This window comes from Melanotaenia boesemani, chromosome 1 (assembly GCF_017639745.1).
Source record: "Melanotaenia boesemani isolate fMelBoe1 chromosome 1, fMelBoe1.pri, whole genome shotgun sequence".
Lineage (NCBI taxonomy): Eukaryota > Metazoa > Chordata > Actinopteri > Atheriniformes > Melanotaeniidae > Melanotaenia > Melanotaenia boesemani.
This window is the reverse complement of record NC_055682.1, coordinates 12,869,362-12,889,595: the sequence shown is the minus strand read 5'-3', so window position 1 is coordinate 12,889,595 and position 20,234 is coordinate 12,869,362. Positions and strand designations below refer to the sequence as shown.

The 20,234-nt window shown below is 36.6% G+C and overlaps 1 protein-coding gene across 2 annotated transcripts; it reads right to left on the bottom strand.

Annotated features, from left to right (window-relative positions):
- Positions 1–289: 289 nt before the first annotated feature.
- LOC121639257 (SHC-transforming protein 1-like) lies at positions 290–18,367 on the bottom strand. Of its 2 annotated transcripts, XM_041984447.1 has the most exons (14): positions 18,130–18,367; positions 17,842–17,911; positions 17,214–17,755; positions 16,053–16,123; positions 12,793–12,853; positions 12,599–12,718; positions 12,440–12,493; positions 7,954–8,005; positions 7,723–7,843; positions 7,446–7,638; positions 5,108–5,180; positions 1,450–1,537; positions 1,193–1,340; positions 290–1,089 (listed from the first exon to the last, which is right to left on the bottom strand). In XM_041984447.1, exons 1-14 carry the CDS (start codon positions 18,133–18,135, stop codon positions 961–963), a joined length of 1,728 nt encoding a protein of 575 aa, XP_041840381.1. In that variant the 5' UTR covers positions 18,136–18,367; the 3' UTR covers positions 290–960. The 2 variants fall into 2 exon arrangements, with proteins under 2 accessions (XP_041840381.1, XP_041840438.1); XM_041984504.1 differs by lacking the exon at positions 17,842–17,911.
- Positions 18,368–20,234: the final 1,867 nt, after the last annotated feature.

Sequence of the window (20,234 nt, the reverse complement as noted above, 5' to 3'; positions counted from 1 at the left end):
CCAAAAAAATGCTTTCTCTTTGTCAAACTAAGTATCCTAACTAGCTGTTACTCATACAGGAAATAAGACTTTTGCCATTTGTAGATTCTGCAATGTAATTTGACATGATTATTTTTGTATTTAGCTCTTAGATATTTTTTTATAAACTAATGAACTAATGAACACAATCTTTTTGTCATGACGTGATAAATAGACTGCGATTTTGGATCTGTTCATATGATTTGTAATAAATTAGTGGTTTTCCCATCACAAAGGGAAATTACAAACTCATTCTGTGAAAGAGCTGAAGATGAATTTTATTTCATGGGAAACAGATTATATCCAAATATTTTCCAGCTAATCTGAGACAAACAAAACCACCTTTTTTTTTTTTTTTTTTTTTTTTTTTTTTTTTTTTTTTGCATGTTCTTATTAAAAAAGAGCATTTGAAATGCAGACTAAGACAGCAATGAAAAGCTATTTTCAAAAGACAAGCATGGGAAACAGAGGCATTGGACTATAACAAGAAAATAAATCTAAACAATGAACATGAGACAAATTTAGCATGTAAAAAATGATTTGGAAAGTCAGCCAACATTCTTGTAATTTCCCCCAGCACCGCAGATTATACTTCAACTTTGAGTAAACACCAGTATATTCAGCCTGAGAGGGACCGGATGTTCTGCAGGCCAACGGTTTTTCTTGGGAATAAGTTGGGACTTTACTCATGTCAAAAGAAATAAATGAAAACCAAATTATCATAAAAACAACAAACATACAGCAGCGAACAAAGATTACAACATTGTCCTCACAAGTTGATACACATGTGACCACCAGAACTCATGTCCAACTGAGACCGCATTTTAATGTGATCGGGCAGCTAAAAGTGTTGAAGAGCTTTTACTTGGGTTAGATTTGTCTCAATTCAAAAACTGGTGGTCAAAGTTCGTTTATGCTTGTGACAGTCTGTGGATTTGTGTGCTAGTGTGTTTGCAGGATTGGCTGCCTCAGACACAGCGAACTGCTTCCAGAAATGATGGGCAGCTGCTTCTCCATGTGGAACCGCACCAGGTGACTGACACTGTGAAACACCTGGTCACGTGTACGCACCTGGTCATACACACACGAAAACACAAAAAACAAGCTTTAATGACTGAACCCTTTTTATGTTTTATCATGCTTGCATGCTCAAAACCGTGCAACATAACTCTACCTGACCATGTGGGTCAACCAACAGTAGGTGTCGCATGGTTTGTCCCTCCATACCACTAAGTACATACTGACCAGAGGCAGAGCTGCTTTCTCTGACCAGGAAGTCCCCACTACATGTGAGAAGTGACTCTGCCTGCTCTCTGCCCAACCTGGGGAAAAGTGCAAAAGGGAGTGGGAGATTTATATTTGCAGACAGACATTTCAAAGGTTGCAAGTCATTGATATAAAAAAAGAAGTCCAGATATAAAGATGACCTACCTGCCATGAAACCAGCCTTCTTCCTGGATCATGTCTACCTGGGTCTCAGAGACAAGACTGCATTGTTCAGGACAGCCTTCAGACCTCACTGAGAAATATACCAATGAAAAAAGGGTAAGTTGTGTATTCAATTTACTCCTGATTATATTATTTCATTTTAATTTAATTTTTACTTTTGGGGTTAATTGTAGATCACTTTAAACTGACATCTGATGTTTTCATGGTTGCATTTTAATGTAGCAAACAAAGCAGATTCTCCTACGGAAAAGTACCTTCTCCCATGTTTAATGATATTTCTGAATGATTTAAAAGAATTTAAGCCTTTGATATGAGAAAGAGTTTAACAGGGTTCACCCCATGAAAACATCTGTTTAATGCAAATTAAAATGAGAGCTGTTCATGAACAGTTATAGAGAGCGAGTTTAATTTGGACTGAGTAATGGATATCTATACACACAGACGCACACAGACACACGCACACACAGCTACACACACACAAATAGATTTTTTATTTGCACCTAATAACTGTTATCTGTTTATTTAGTAAAGACATGCCCATAGATAACTATAGTTAGCATCTTTTAGCAGGAAAACATACAGAAGTTCTTATTGTAATCTAAATGAAGAAATAAATTATTGGATAATTGGATAAATTTGGACAGTTTTTTTTTTTTTTTTTTTTTTGTAAATTAAGCTATTACCAGTATTTATTAGCTGCCATCTTTGACAGTATTTTCTGTGGTGATTGTATCTTAAAAGGATTAGTTCCGGTCAAATCAAAGTAATCTGGCCTTCCAGCTGTAAATCCCATGAGCCCTTTATACCCAGAAGTTGTATTATCGGGCAAATTATGTAAGAGACGGCTGACATCCAGACCTTATGACGTTGAATGTTAAGGGGCAGTAAGAGTCATGTATGAATTATCCTTACTATGTAAAAGCATCAGCAACCAAACTTGTTTAGTCCTTCAAATTGATTTAATTTATACATGCTAAAATGAATGGAACTGAAGCATCTGTAAGAAAGAAGCCCATTACTGAGACATTAGTTCAAAAACTGTTTTACATAAGGAGACACCAGATAAATATGATGTGTTATGAGATGATTAATCAGAGAAAAGAAGAAAGAGCCATGCATGTCCTCATAAACAAAATTGTTTTCATTTTTTTTTTTTTTTTTTTTTGTTTATTTGTTTATCTGTTTATTTTAATAGAGGAAGAAATCAGCATTTGGTAGTGGTGGTTGAGCATCTTGCATGACAGCTTCTGCCATCAGTGTGTGAATGTGTGTGTAAATGGGTGAATGTGATGTATATTGTACAGCTCTTTGGGTAAAAGTGCTATATAAATACAGACCATTTACCATTTGGTGAAGCTGTTGCTAAAATGTGACCCTGAGGACTAAGTGTTTTTTGCAAGATGCCAAAAACCAAACAGGTTTGAATTTATTAATCTAACCTGTAAAATTTGCTCTTTTTAAAAGCTAGTCAGTTTGTTAATAATGTAAAAGCTTCCACTTAAAGGTAGATGGAACTTTAGCTATCTAATGGCCACTGTCCTGCTTCAATAACCTGACTCAAATTAATGTGCTTGTGCAGAAATTGATGGGTTTTGCTGTAATACTGTAAGTTGCAGTGATAATTTGATTTTGAGACTTTTATTTTCTTTTAAGATTAAGGTATTTCAAATCACACCTACTCCTCTGGGCTCACTTTACATCAATGTACTCATTGTAAACTATCTGATAATTATTGGGTGGGTTCCCAGACAGGATTTAAATTATTCCAAGGATAAGTTTTTTAAATTGTGAAAATACTCACACCATGATAGAGTCATGAACTTAAGGAAACAAGACTAATTTAAAACCTGCATTTGAATCTGTTCAGCAAATTCAGTACAAGTGACAAAATGTCTACAAGAACAATCCAATTGCTTCAGGTAGGCAGGCTTAAATTTGTCTCCTGTTTATTCTTATTACCTGTAATTTGTAATGTCAATGGACTGGCATTTTATTTACTCACTACAGGATCTGAGGAAAAATGTAAAAAATGTACCTAAAACAGCTACAGAAGCCAGAACAGAGGTTTAAGATTGTTGGAGAAGCAACAAATAGAGACAATGACCAGTTAGATGGTTTACTGACAGGACTAATGGAGAAATTATATATTCAGCTTCTCAGTGGATTTCATTTGGCCTTTAATTTCTCTCCCTCCAAGCTATTATTTTCTCTTTCATCTGATGTGAAGTATTTAACATTTATTGCAAATGTATTTAATCATATAAACAGCTTTTGCTTCAAGGAGACAGTCAAACATACCAAACTGAGGAGTTGCAAACTAGCTTACAATCCAAATCCTCTGATATGAGAATAGCAGTGATTTGCGGATCCAAGTACATACACTTTCAGAATGTATCCATTTACTAATTGCATGCAAAAAAAAATTGTATCCCATCCATTAGAAAGTTACAAAAAGGTAAATCTGGGATTTAGTATTCTTTCAACAGTGCTTGAGAACTGTAACTAGGGAGTGCATACACCATGAACATTGATAAACAATTTACTAGAATAGCCATACTTCTGGCACTCTGATGCCACACAAATCACCAGTTTCTCTGAATGGTGACATGCACCAAAAACCACAAACTTATGAACACCTGCAGTCTAAGTGGCACTGCCCTTGCTCATTAGGTAAGAGATGAAATCATGGGCTCTTAGACTGAAAAAATCTCATCATTTTTTACTTCATGCATTTGAAAAAAATCGTGGAAAACTTTAAAAAAATTGCAACGAGTCACTTCTGTCAACAAGGACTTTTCTAGCGTGTGGCATTTGTTGATCTTCGCTGACATATTTCAAGTAATTCATGTATTTTTTAAAATAAATATTCACCTGAAGTTTAATCAATTTAATCCAAAAGTAATTGTAATTACATGGGTGTCTCAGTCATACCCAGGATAATAAAGAACCAGGTTGGTGTTTGCTGAAAGAGGAATCATGTGCAGACAGCTGATGATGTAACTGTTTCTTTGTGGTATAAATGATGTGACAGAGAAAAATAGTTTGAGCCTGTATACCAGAGATGCTGAACTGCTTTTGCCATTTACATTCCCTGATTGATCAGCTTAATAAATCTCAGAATGACAATTTGCTTGCTTTGAGAATCATTCACTGAGCCTTTATTTTAAATTAATGGAAATTAACTTAGTTTATTCAGAACTAAGCTTTAGTAAATATTCCGCAGTTGTGTCTCTAAACCAGGCCTACTCAATTCGGTCCTACGAGGGCCGCAATCCAGCAGGTTTTCCATGTATCCCTGCACCAACACACCTGAGTCAAATTAGGTGGCTCTAACAGCCAATCAGGTTCTACACAATGACTCATTAATTTGACTCAGGTGTGTTGGTGCAGGGATACATGGAAAACCTGCTGGATTGCGGCCCTCGTAGGACCGAATTGAGTAGCCCTGCTCTAAACTGTTGTGAAGTAGAAGTACCATGTAAAGAAATACGGAAGTGCCTCAAAACTAAACTTAAGGGCAATATTTGAGTAAATATATTTGGCACATCAATGAATTTAGCCTCACAAACACATGCAGACTCACTTTCAAACAGTGTATAAATGCATTAGTTTGGGCTGGGAGACTATTAGAGATTTTCACCTGCAGGTAGAGCTGGGGCGTCCTCTGTAATGGAGCAGTTCTCATACAGCGAAACAGGCCAAGACAAACAGACCTGCAACAGCACTTGATGAGTCACTTAACCCAAACATGACAAACATCATCGTTAGTGTGTGTGTTTAAATGTGTGTGTGCTCATTCGGGGGCAGTGATTGCCTAAAGGTTAAAGATGTGAAGTCGTGACAGGAAAGTCTCAGATTCAATTCCCAGACCAGCACAGTAATTCTGGGACGTGAACGAGCCATGCTGAAGAGCATACTTTATTACCAACCACTGAGCAAGGCACTTCCTGTTCAATTGCTTCTCCCAAGTGACAAACAAATGAAACTAGGCTGTCGTGGGCCACTCTAAGATGTAATTACAATTGCACTCAATGAAGCAATCTTGGTCAACGACAGAGCATAAAAAGTTTGTGAACAATAATTATTTTACTGGAATGACTATTTTTAACTCTACAGTAGAGTAGTAGCAACCAAAATTATCAGCACAGGCTGCCTAAACCTGTACTCCTCAAAGTCTTTAAACAAAATCACTTCTTTAAATTTAATTAACCTTTATTTAACCAGATGATTCAAATGAAAACCAATTCTCATTCACAGTGACAACCTGGGCCAGAGGCCACAACAAAATATACACTGGGTCTTACAAAATGCACATGTCAAATTACAAAATATTAAATTCAATATACATAGTTAAGTAAAATGAGAAAAAAATCCAATAAAACAACAGTTCCAAACATTAAGGAGCAGTTAATAACAGGAGCAGTGGTCATGGATTTTTTTTCCAACAAGTTTGTAAAAGAGGAAAATGGAATAAATGAGCCAAGTTTTAGATTCTGTTGTAAATGGTTATAGTCATTAGAAGCTGCAAAATGGCCAAAGCCTGTAAGGGCTTTTGGGATTAGTAAGTTAATGTAGTTAGTGAGGCCTAACTTGCTATCATTGTTATGGATAATGAGTATAGAGCGGGGGTAAGCAGGAGTTTTGCTGATTAAGATTTTAGAAATACACTTATACCAATGGATCAGCATCCGGGAGTGAAGTGATGGCCAATTGGCACGAGAATACAAATCACAGTGGTACATGTTGGAGAGAACGCTAGTAACGAAGTGAGTGACAGCATGGTAGATAGTGTCCAGCTTAATGAGGAGACTCTTAGCAGCAGTTCTGTCATCATAATCAAATAATGGGAGAAGTGACATTTTAACCAACAAGTATTTTGCAGTGTGACTGAAACATGATTTATTACGATATAAAAAAAAAAAAAAAATCCTAAATTTAACTTTGGAAAGCAAGATGCTGATGTGCACATCAATTGAGAGAGAAGTATCAAGCCAAATACCAAGTTTTTTATGGGTGTTAACGAATTGACATTTGCAGCCATTCAGACACGAGATTTTGCCATTGGTTTTGTGGTAAATTTCTTTTAAAAATTATATAATTTGTTTTACTTGTATTCAACAGAAGATGAAGGTTTGAAAAAGCCAACTGTAAATGGTTTAAACTGTCTTGTAAGGCAGTTAGAGCAGTGTTTAATGATGGACTACAGGTGTATAGAATGGCATCATCTGCATACAATTGAGTGTCAGAGTTACCTGTGGCATAAGCAATATCACTCAATATCACAGCAGATCAGACAGAGAGCCCCAACCTCTCACAATTGTGCACAATCAGAGCAATAACCCCTAAACCATGCCAAGAAACTAACTGAAAGTCCAATGTACTTTAGCCTAACAAGCAAAATGTTATAATCCAGTGAATCAAATGCCTTTGCCATATCAACAAATACAGCTACACAGTATTCTTTTTTGTTAATAGCACATATTATGTCATTTGAGAGTTTAAATGTTGCAGAGATACAACTATGTCCTGCTCTAAAACCAGACTGCATAGAAGATAAGATACTGTGGAGCTCCAGGTAATCAGTGAGCCCTTTGTTGACCTTTTTTTTTTTTTTTTTGAAGATTTTGGATTAACAAGGCAAAATCTAAATAGGTTTATAACAGTTTAAATCTAACTATTTTAAATAAAAATGTAAATATTTTAGCTACTCAGTTACTTATAAAATATACAATATACATAATATGGGGTTAATACATTAATATGGTATTGATTATTACTACATCATCTCCATAACTGTGACAAAAGTGTAATGTGAAAAAGATGTGGTCAAAAGTGTCTGAAACATTTTAAATGTTTGTTTTTTTTTTGTTTTGTTTTTTTTTTGCTTGTGTTTTCAGGTTAAATTTATGTTTCCAAAGCGAAAAGATACAGTAGCTCAACTGACACAGTTATTTAATAGTGTTTTAATAAACGCTCACCTCCTGTATGTCAGCATCATATATTTTTTCCTCCTTTGTGACCTGCAGATCCTCTTTTCCACCAGGTGGTAGTGTCTTTCCAGGAATGACATTGTAATAGTCTCTCTGGTCGGTGACTTTATCTTCCTGTTTGACCTTTAGGTCTGTTTTTGTTTCTTCTGGGCAGCAGTTGGGACAGACTCTCACTGCAGACCTGGATGTAAACATTTTCACCAAGTTTAGATGTTGTTTGCATGTGTGAATTAATTACGTTGTGTCACACCAACAACCCAACAACCTTGGAGAGAGGATTGTTGATGTTTGGCTGAGAAGCTGTCGAAAACGAGTCTCAAAGGCCTGACCAATGCTGTTGATAACCTCAGTAGCCCGACCCCTGGGACACTCCAAGATGTGACAAGCTGCCAGAAAATAAAAAAGAGACATGTTTCCATGATAACCACCATAAAGTCTAGATTTTTACAATGAAGCAAAAAATGTATTTTAGTTTGTAGCCCAAACTGTAACCTACCTCTCTGATTGATGGTGTCCTTTGCAACATAAGCAATGTAGTCTGCCATGTCCTGTAAAAAAATTGAGACACCATCATTAAAGTCATGGCTCAAAGCAAGATAATGTTTCTTCTGCTCAACAGCAGCCACAGTCACAACAAATGGTAATAACAAGACACTGAAGTAATACATACAAAAAGCATATACAGAAGTCCTTTTTCACAGCTTGTTTAAGGTCCAACTCTTATTGTGATTCATTGTTAACAAGCAAAGCAGCACAATAAACTGCTAACAGTATTGTTACAACATAACCTAACCTGTTCTCATTCAATCGTTTCCATATATCAAAAATGATGGCAGACATATTCACTAGTAGTCTTTTCACCATATTTCCTTATGGCAAAGTCTGAAAATGGTAACCAGTGATCCAAATGACACATTTGATGTTAATATTGACGACTTTTAGCACTTTTCACCTGGCTATGACACTAGCAATATTCTGTGGGCCAGAAGTGGCCAGAAGATCACTAGTTGATTCTAACTTGGGTTAGCACATAATGTATGGACCAGATATGATCCAACTGTCACAAGCTGACTATAACTTTGACAATGGAAAGTGTAGTGAAAAGAAAATGTAGTTTTGGGCCATATCTGGTGAATAAATGGCAGCTTTACATTGTTGTACATGGACAAGTGTTGGCTAACGATAACTGTAGGTGTGGGCCATGTTGGGAATATGAACATTGCCATCTAGGAATGTGATCATAAGACTTTGATTTGACCAAAATACAAAATTTTTCTGTGAATTTGCACTTATAATTTGATTAAGCTGTGCTGCATGCTGAGAGAGCACCAACATCTCATATGGAAAGTGCTCAGATGACCTCAGTTTACTTCTGTTGTTGATTATTTAGAGTTTCCTCTCTTTGAATAAAATGGCCAAATCTAGTGGAGAAGGGAAGAGACGAAGTGGGAAAGAAGATGGACTTTACAAAGGGAACTGACTTGAAGCACAACAACAAACTGGTACTGTGGTAAAAATCTGATCCCAAATTATTCAAGTGAAATAATTATACTTCCAAAAGCATTTAGTATTCATTCAGCACTGTGTTTATATTATGAAATTCACATATGGTGGATTCTATGAGTCATTATATTGATAATAAAGATATTATTTTATCTGCTGTAGACCAGCGTGTTTAGAACTTAGTTATGAGAATTAGAAATGAGTTGAGTTTTTATTTATTTTGAGTAAACTGTACATTTGGAAAGAAGAAATGCTAATTTAGGGTGTTTGCATACAAAAGAGCCTTAGAGCAGCAAGAATAAAACATGATGTTTAAACAAGCCGATGTGAGCTGTCAGCTTAGCATTCTTTATACACAACAGGAGAACAGGAAGTAAAAATTCAAAAGTCGGAAAAATGACTTACACAGAGGTGTACGTTGAAAATTTGTTAGCTTAATAGAAATCAATTAGTTAAGTAAGGTATAGAAAAAAACATCCCTGAATACAGAGAATGTGAAAGTACATCACATTGTGTTATACACTACATCTTGCAGGGAATGCGCTCCCATTACCTCCATTTCCAACAATTCCTGCCTTGTTACATTTTGTTTGATTAGGCTGTTAACGGTCAAATGAAGACGAGGAGACAGAAAGACATGAAGAAGGAGGGAAAGAATAAAAGAAGGAAAGTCGGATTATTCAGTGAGGAATGAAATGTAAGATTTTCTAATTACCAACGTGCTATTCCGGTAAAATCTCATATCCCACAAATTCCAACCCTGTTTTATGGTAAATACATTACAGTAAACAATGATAATACTTCCAAATACATACAGAGATGGGTTTTATATTTTATATGTAGTCATTTAAAATGGATTTATGAGTCACCATATTGATCATTAGGAAGTGTTTAAATATGGAAACTCATTAAAAATTTGGGATTTTTTAACATGTAGTCTACAGACATGATAAACACCTGATTATAAGGATTAGAAATTAACTGAGGTATGATTTTAGAGGCTGATCGAACCTTTTGTGCCAAGAAACAAATTCTGAAGTTACAAATCAAGGTCTGTGCATGTGTAAGACATTGCCAGAGCAAGCAAGAATTCAATATAGTGTATAAAAAAACTAAAAAAAAATCATCACCCCATGATTTTAGTTGTACATTCTCTATTGTGAATTGAGAGTGTGTTTAATTGCAAAGCATTTTCACTTTTTATTTCCACATGAATATTGATATTCATTTTTAGATTAACTTCTTTGTTTTATTTTCTTATTTGTGTTTAGATTGTCATGTATATAGTGACAGTGTTGACTGTTGTTTAAAGGCGTGTTATGTAACTTTTTGCCAAGCAGAGTCCAGAGGCTGAGAAACCGCAGTGTACAAATTTTTCATACCGGAGACTGTGTGACGCTGCAGTCGAGTTTCGCTTAATGCACCGTGTCCTACACAGCAAACAGATATAAAACACACCAATTTTGAATGCGCACTGTGGTTGATTCAGCAAAGAAATGCAAGAAGACATTACCGGAAGATGAGAGGGAAGAAAGAGAGAAAGAGACAGAACAAGAGATAAGAATAACTGTCTTTTACTGGCTGGAGAGAGCTCACAGTACAGGTAGGATGCAAGATGGATTCCAAACTAACTGTTGACAGGGGCGCGTCACTGAGAAGGCTGCAAAAGTTCTGTAATGCATCTAACTTGTACTCCTCGTTGGTGAGCTCATAACGTTTGCTTTGTGGTGGCAAATTTAATCAATGAAAACACAGCGGACATTTTTACTAAATGGTCGTCCATGTGTATCTTCTATTTGATTAATTCACTCCCCATCAGACGGACGCTGATACAAGAGCAGAGTCAGCTGATGTGTTTCACCACAAAGCCTCTGTGGCAGATTGATTTTAATTCCCTTAGCTCATGCTCCAAAGCCAGCTGAGCAGCGCAGCTTACAGCAAACCACAATATTATTTTAGCCAATTAATTAGACAGTGAGTTTTAATCCTATCCATAGCTTTGCTGGCATTGTGTTTCTCAAATACGATCCTGCTCTCTAATCTGCTGTCCTTGCAGCTACAGAGTATTTAAACAACAATGAAATATTACAGTGTGTGCATAGCATTCATTCACAGTTTGAATGAGTTCATGAATGACAAAATTTTAGCATCCAAATTAATTGCAGTGGTTGACCTGGATTAATTAGCAAGGGTGCATTGATTATATATATTTATATATTTATATATATATATGCATATATATATATATATATATTAAAAGCATGGATAGCCTAAATTCTGTCAAATGAAAGTAATCTGGCCCCAGAGAGAAAGTGAGGCTAAAAATATGATATTAAGACATTTAAGAGCATAATTGTGAGTAAAATAATTGACATGTATACTAATATTAAATGTACTGTATGTTCATAAGCTCATTTAGCAAATTACTTGTGTGGATGTTTTTTCTGTTTTGTTTTTTGTTTTGTTTTGTTTTTTTCTATGTAAATATCTGGTGATGTAATCTTTAAAAAAATAGACTTTCCTTGATGTTTTTTTTATTTTTTGGGGTCACCTGCTGTGGAAACAAGTGCAGATAAAAGGCTGTGAAGTGAGGGGTCTGGGTCTACAAGCAGCTGTTTCTGGCTGACACTTTTCTTTCTGAACACATGATCAGTCACAAGTAGAAGTAGAAGTAACAGTGAACAGAAGCAAGAACTTATCCCACGTACAGCATATAAATGAATTTTCTTTCTTACAGGAGTGCTAGTCTAGAGAACTGAACTCTGTTTTCTTCTTTGGGCGAGGTATGCTTGGGACAAAAAAATGTCTTTCTCTGTCTCCATCACCAATCAAAATTAGACCCAAAGTCTAGGAATAATGAATGTTTTTAGTTCTGCTCATTTACATTTACAAAATGCCTTTTAACACTATATTTATTCATCACAGGACAAGGACGTTGGAAGAGGTTCATGCTGTTTATTGCATTACTCGTAAATGGGAAAAAGAAAAGGAAAAGCATGTTGTGTAATCATCCATCAAATGTTCAGATCTGACTCCAATATCCAATGCTGTATAACATAACTTGTAGCTTATTTTTACACATAAAATTTGTATTGTTCTCTTATCTCACCTTTGTGGCTTTTCAAGAGTTTCTTTAATTAGCAAAAAATGTTTACAACTAGCTTTAATTCAAGGATCAGTGTTGTTTTTTTAGTAGCTTATTTCTTTTGTTCAAATCTTACACTAAATTTTAGAGATTCTCTTTTTCTACTTTGATAATCTAAGACTCTGACCTCTCCCTGCCTCTTAAAAGTATAGGATGATCAAGAGTTGTGGTAGGAAATAATATAATCCTCCACACATGGCAGCAAACCAAGCGGTAATCGAGCTAAATCAAATTACTCACTGTTGCGTGTGTTTACGCACATGCTACCCTGCTCGTGTCCCTGTCTGACCATGAACGTGTTTGTGCATGTGAAACATTGAAAACATGGACATACTGGGTCACCTCCAGATGCAAACGAAATGGCCTGCATGGGGTGGTCGGCAATCCTCTGTGGAAGAGAACGGAGGAGAAAGTACAAAGATGGGAATGGTTTTAACTCAGTAATCCAGGTGTGTGGCAGGTATTAAGCAGATATGCGTTTAAAGAATGTTACCTCTAAGGAGGAGGCTGTGACCAGAGTCATGCTGTCTGTGGAGACAGTGAGGATGACCCTGCTCCCTGAAAACTGCAAATTGATTTGACCCAGAACAGCAGACAGCCCCTTGCACACAGGCTGTGATGACAAGAATCACTGTTACTCTAGCAATGCCTTTGTTGATTATACTTGTGTGTCTGTGTGTACCTTACCCTTTTATTTTTCACTGCTGTTTTCGCTGATGTCCTCTCACATAGTCTGCTCATTGCCTCTCTGCACACATACACATATACACATGGATTACAAGCATGTGCACACTCAATCACAGAAGCACAGAGGTACCTTTGTAAATATGTGATCCGGTGCACCCTGTAACTTGCATGTAAGAATACAAGAGGAAGGAAACAAGATTACAAGCTGCACATCAACTCTAAAAGAGTTACAACATATTGTGATAGTCATTAATGCCAGCAAATAATTAAATTAATATATATATACATTTTAAAGTATAATACATCTATAATTTTTGCAGAGGTGTGAATTATTCAAAATATCAACATTTTTACTTTAACTACTGTAGAGATTAAATTTGCACATAGAACAACAACAAAGTTGGATAAACTTTATGTAAGACATATGTAAGACAAATTAAAATCATGCTTACAATCTTAATTACAGTACTGACAGCAGCATTGACTTTGTTCTGCATAAAATCAGTCTCTGCAATAGCTGTTCCATAACAGACTCATTTCCAGAAAGGCTGATCCTATGTTTACATGTACTGTTAAGTCAAGCTATGGCCATGTAGCTCATCTGGGGACATTTACTTGCACAGATACGGGAAGGGAATTTATTTATTGACCAAACTATGTTAGACTTCTCTACATCTGTCCTTTTCCTGCTTGTGATTCTGTTAATTGGTTACAAGTTAACAACTTTGCAGGGCATCACATTGCAAATCATTTTGGTAAGCATGAGCTTAACTAGATTCAATGGACTATCGGTCCATATATTCAAATGATTTAAAATCAAACATTATAAGACAAAATTCTGTTACACAACCAAGAACACAAAAAACAGGTTTGTGTATGTGTTGTACTTTTTCTAGGTAAAATCTAGGTCTTCCATTCATAAATATAGTGTAGGTACTGTAGTTAAGTCCTTCTAAAATGAAACTAAGCACAGGTATGAGGTAACATTTAAAACCTGAGATGTTCTTTTAAGGTAAATTAAAGCCTCACTAATAACATTAACGTCTCACTAATGAATTTAAGCAGATTCGTGTTCTTTGGCACCCTTAAACAAAAACTAGTTTAGTATCTGTCTTGCATGCAGACTCCTCTCTGAACTCTCTCCAGTCAGTGAAATCGGGTCAGATGGCAACTCTTGTTTTATCTCTTGCTCTGTCAGTTTCTTTCTTTCCTTTTCCTCGCTTCCTCCAAAAATGTCCTCTTGCATTTTTTTGCTCAATCAGCCACGGATTACGTTCAGAACACTCAGTGTGTTGCTATCCAGGTGCTGGTGTGATACGATGCCATACAGCATAAAGCAGCTGTAATGTGATGCTCAGCCTTGGGATGCTGCAGGGCTCCAGGAACGTCTAAAGTTAATGTGAGTGCACCATCAAAATGAGTCAGAATCACAGAGTTTAAAGCTGTTAAAGTTATGTAGTGTTGCTTTTAAAGGAGATCCTCTTCATTTGTGGTGCTTATATTATAAATACTCCAACACTGATAATGTGGTATGTTGCAGTCACTTGAGTCGGAGGGGTCAGAGCATACAAATATGCAGACGTAACATCCAGCTCTGTAGGTGGCAAGGCTGTTTTCCTGAAAGAACTTTCCTTCTCCTTGAAAACAAATTGTATGTAATGGATTGCAGTCTCTCTTTGGCTTTTTTTTTTAAATAAGACTATGAGAGATCATTAGGAGGAAATTCATCTAATTGAATTTTCTACATTCATTCATTCAGCAGCGCTGTTGTGAACAGAGGTTGCTGTGTGTTAGTGTCCTACACTAGGATGTCAATATCAAATGAAGACGAGAAAGCCCCGGTTTATGAAACATTATACATTTAATTTGATTTCCTCTCTTTGAAAAAGTTTTTAAATAAGCTACACATGTCTGGCTTGGCAAATATATGGTGGATGAATTTAGGGTAAAGCCATTTTTTCCTTTAGTTTTTGCTGTAGATGCATGCATCAGCTTATACAGAGCAGATTGTTGGTTACATGGTTCCGTGTTCAAATGTCATATATGAATGTAGACGATGCAAAGGTTTGACCTCCCCTAACTGCAATTGTTGAACATAAATAACTTAAAGATTACTTAAAGAATTATTTTAAAGAAGACACATTAAAGAAGACATTTATTCAATATTAGATGTAATGTTTTTATGTGCATCGTTTACCATTTTAATTTAACTTTGCAAGTTCAGTTTGTTAATAATAGCCCCTCTGCAAATATCAGCTGGTAAAAAAGACATTTTACAGTCAGTTGAGTCTTTAACTACTTGTTTGGGAACTTCTTGTTACAGCAAAACACAGTTTCCTGGACCGTCTTACAATCTCACCCTTTTCATGTCTGTCAACTATATTATGTTGTTTAAGGATTGACTGGACCATGAAAGCTATTGAAAAAACTGCAGATTGCTCGGTTTAGAGACAATAGTGACTTTTCAGGTTTATTTAGGATCATTAACCTGTTGTAGGAACCTTACTCTTTTCATCTTCCTCTTTCTTTTTAAATAGAAAAAGAAATAAATCCTATTTCACTTAATCAATCCACAGGTCTTTTTTTTGTCATGTGTAATTGTGTTGTTTAGCTGTGGTGTGGAGATATTCGTATTCTGATTTGTGTATGTTTTAATGTACAACAGACATACAAGTCTTTTGAAGTCAGTCAGGGGTTACCATTTGCCTTTCTAGGAATGCAATGTGCAGACTCAGAAACTTTACTTGAGTTTCCAGAAAGAAATTTGACCTCCATCCTTTCTGTTTACTGACATTTGTTAATCACATTACAAACTGAAGAAACAACTATACTCTGAAATTCTCCAGCTCCATGGGCATAAATTATTTTGGCTCAGAGTGCAGAAATGGCTGAATGGCTGAAAATTGTTGGACAGAGGTTTTGAAGTACTTCTAAATCATGGAAATTTGCAATACCTAGCCTTTTTTTAAACTATAAAAAGGCTATAGCCTAAATATGTAAAACCAGACTTTTGCATGGTGCTCCTGTACTTTTTTCTTCTCTTGAAAATTCTACAAACTAAAATGAATACAAATATTTTGCATAAAAATAATTTAGAATATTTAATCTTTGACTTTGAACCTTCTGAAAATGAGTTCATTTGCAACATATTTGACTCATGTTCAAATTTTGCAAACCATGAACAAACCAAGTGTGTCCATGCTTTTTTTTATGTGCATGTGTGTATAGTAGAGGTGAAATTGGTGGGGAGGGGTTCCTACCGAGTCACTTGCATTCTTGTATCAAAGTCGAGTGTTCTCATGGATTGGATCACTTCCACGCTACCCATGTACTTGGAAAAACACACACACAAAAAATACATAATTTACTCACTGATTGCAGAGTAAATTAACGCATAAGGAACAACTCCAGTAAAAGTCTAAGTGGCCTCAGACAGAGCTCTGATTCAGGCAACGTCTCTTTTCACATGTTGAAAGGTAGGAATTTAAGAGCAGGTATAATATTCAAAGTCTTTATTTAGCTGGTTAACATACTAAAATTTGCAAAGGACAACAGCACACAATCTACAGCTGATGCTGTTTAATTCTAAAGATGTGAAGAGGAAGGAGACCATTAAAGCAACTAGACAGCATGTGCACAGATATGGTCTCACCAGTCTCACTTCCATTGCTATGAGTTTGAATGAAGTAGACCCTATAGGCTGGAGGCAGGATGAGTAAGTCCATTGTTGGAACCAGACTTAAATCAATAAGTGTACATGTGGGTGGGGTGAGTGGGCGGAAGTGTAATATGTGTGTGTGCTTGTTTATAGGGGACAATCAGACAGTCCGTTCTCATTTCCATCGGTGGTCAGCTCACAGGCCTCATACCTAATCACCCATACGGACACACCTCCGGTTCTAGGACAGCATGAGCCCCTGCCGATACCGGATACACACACACACACACACACACACACACACACACATACATACGCATACGAGCAGCACTGATCTAGTGAGGAGCAGAGAGCCAGGATGAGTCACTACTGCCTACACAGGAAGCTCTATCTGAGAGGGAGGGAGGTGAACGTACTAAAGTGAGTGTGATGGTGTGGAAAGAGCTGAGAGAAATACAGTCTGTTTGTGTGTGTGTTTTTGATGTTTTCACGTGTCTGTTTTGGCACTGGTAGGAATTAAACTATTTGAGCTCTGTACTGGGACACTGGCTATCAGGAAGTTACACTTTCTTGCAGAGTTTAAAGAAGACACAGATGCAGATGTCACATTGTAGTGAAGCTTTTACATGCTAATTATTTTTGGGAAATTATCAATGTGTAGAAAATTAGATAGGCTTGGAATGGCTCACATATTTGTTGCAGTCTGTAACACAACTAAGACAGTGTGTATTCATGCCTTGTTGATATGTGTGGTCAGAGGTACCTTAATGTGATAGTGAACTGCTCTGTTCGCTGTCCTCGTCACTGCACAGTCATCTACAGCAGATAAAGTCTTCAAACGGCACAGATCACCTCCGTGTTGAGGACAGGGGAGACTGGTCATCCGATGTAGCGTGATGGGGCGTTTTGTGCAGAGCAGAGCCGGGTGAATTAGGTTTTGGCCAGTGAAGAAGGGCTCATTAGGAGAAGGGTGGCTGCAAAATCTCTCATCAGACCCTGAGACCCAATCTGTTCTGGACCGTGGTTTGTCAGTGTGTCCATTGATGTTTCTGTCTCCAGCTGTATTTGTCTTTCCCCCCGGACCTCTCAGGGAAATAGGGCTTTGCAGTTGAATGTTGGCCACTCTGGGAATGAAGTTTCTCAGGGTGGATGGCCCGTGGTGAGAAGGCGTCCCAGGCTCCAGCTGAGCAAAATCAGAGTCCAAACACAGATCCCTCTTCAGAGGCAGCAGTCTTTGGGAATGATCCTCTAGAGAGGTCAAAGAATCGTTCCGCAGACGACTGTATTTAGTGCGCTTCAGCATACCTGCAGAGGATGAATAAGAGCAGGTTACAAGTATAAGTACAACACTGATATCAGATAGTCTGTAATGATTACCAAAAGGGGCATGCCTGGTAAGAGTCCTGACTGTGATTTGAATCTGGGTACAGTTTGCTCTCTCATAATCAGGGGACTTGAACACTGGAACAAAGTGAAAAGAAAATAGGAAAATAATTGGATTCACAGTTATGACACACCAAGAAAATGAGAGTCATAATAAAATTAAAGAAAAGAAGTCCTGTGCTTCCGTTGTCTGGTGAATCAGCTGATCTTCAGGAAATTATCTAAGTATTGGACATGACGTATTATCAGATCATTTAATGGGAATCCTGCTGCACAATATACCAGATTCAACTCACCCGCATGGGATGGGGGTTGTCTTGTGTAGCCTAAAATCCAGTCTGCTCCACTGTAGTCATGCTGAGTAGTGTCCTGTCTCACTAAACCATTCACTTACTCAGTTTCCCGGCTTCCAGCTCTGCTTCACCTCCGCATCAACTTTTCTCCTGCTGTCTTTTTCTTACTGAGGCACAGCAGAAATGTGCAGCTTTTATGAATGAACTTTCTCTTTTTTATGAATGAGAGGCTCTAGCTCACTTTCCCCTGTCTATGGTGCAGATGAATGTGTGACTGGAGCAGAGAGTTTGACAGACGGCCCCTAAGGCACCGTTACCCCTCCCTCAACCGTAGACTAACGTCCAATCACAGGCAGGCAGGGTGACTCATGCTCTACACACACATACGCACCTACAGTTATCCAGTGAAGCAGAGCCAATGGAGTGCCAGAGTACTTTATCCCTCTCCTATAACATCACTTGCACCTCAGAGATGCTTTTAAAGTATGCTGCTGTGAATACATTATTAGACTGATTTTCTCCCCAGAAATGTTTTCACCTAGTTTGAGAAAAAATATAGAAGCATTGCTGAAACTGCTCAAACTCACATGAACAATACATTACTATACATTTCAGAGTGTACCTAATAAAAGTGTTATTCATATGACCAGCATGAACACGAGGAAGGAGATTAAGCAAAACATTTGCATTTCCATGTGATTCTGATCAGAGCAATATCCCAGGCGCCAGTAAGAGTATTTTACATAAGGTATTCATTCCTGATTAAAAGATTATCTTTCTTTAAAAAAAGAGATCAATATTTATTACTTTTTTATACAAATGAAGTAACATAGTTTAAACAGACTGTTATACAAAAAAGAAAAAAAAACACGGGACCACAGTTCAATAGGGAAACACAAAATGTTATGACAATAATGTAAACTATAGACTTTATTAAATAAATCCTTCGTGGCACATAAAATACATTATTATTGATTTCTATTGCTTATTTTTTATCTTATTGTTTACTGTAAAGATTTCACATACAGGAAAAATGCTTATTAAAATCTAACCATTTTGTAGAAGACATATTATATCATAGGATTCATATTTGCCAAAAGATGAATATCTTTTAAAAACAAGAGGTATGCAGATAAAAGTACTTCTGTACTTGTGGTGATCAAGTAACAACCACTTCATGACCTCAATTGTTTTCCTAAAACAAATAATGTAATTAAATTACAATGTCTTGGTAATTGTATCCTCTAAATATCTATATATATATATATATAAGTATAGATATATAGATGTGACTACAGAGATGAGACTTCCAGTCTAAGTGCATGAGGAGCTTTGTCTCCCCCTAGTGGCCATTCATTGAACTGTCAACCCAGGTCTGCAACAATAATTCTATTTGATAGTATAATTGATTCCTTGCATAATTCTTATTTAAATTTGATGCAGCTGTATTTCCACTATTACTAATATGATAATAAAACCTTTATGAAACTGTAACAAACCTTACCGTTATTGCTAAACAATTGAATAATGTTTGGCCATAATGGGCATCTAACAGCAGACAAGCTTAAAAAAAATCTGAAAAACTTATGAATATTGTCATTTAATTATGGTTCATACAAGCCTTTTCTGAACCCAAATCCATGATAAATGGATTAAAAAATTGGAATATTGTCATGTAATGTGTATGGAAAACATGCACATCTGTGATGGCACAGTTAATGCTGAATGATATGGAAGGTTTTGGAAGTACTGGCATCCACACATCCCTTCCAAGAAAGGCCTTATTTATTTTTTATCAGAACCATGTCAAACTACATTCTGCATGTTTGACAACAACATGGCTCTATAAAGAAGAATTCTGGATTAAATCCTACACAAGGGAGACCCCAGATGCAATGGTGGGGGGTTTATCTGAAGTCATTTCTTCAGCACAAATGGAAAACCTTTGAAATGGCTACTGGTGCTGAAGTGTTACATGCATTTTTCTGGCACATTTTTATTTATTTTTCTTTTATATATTTTTATATTGGTCTTTGTGGGTGTAATAGAGTATGTATGGTTTTGATTGACAAAATATAAATGGGTCCAATTATTTGGCAAACGGAGAT

Excerpts from the sequence above, each read along its gene's own strand:
- LOC121639257 (XM_041984447.1), bottom strand. Across the intron at positions 16,124-17,213 it reads CAGTTCACTATCACATTAAG|TACATGGGTAGCGTGGAAGT; the intron begins GTACCTCTGACC and ends TGTTTTTCCAAG. Across the intron at positions 7,844-7,953 it reads GGACACCATCAATCAGAGAG|CTTGTCACATCTTGGAGTGT; the intron begins GTAGGTTACAGT and ends ATTTTCTGGCAG.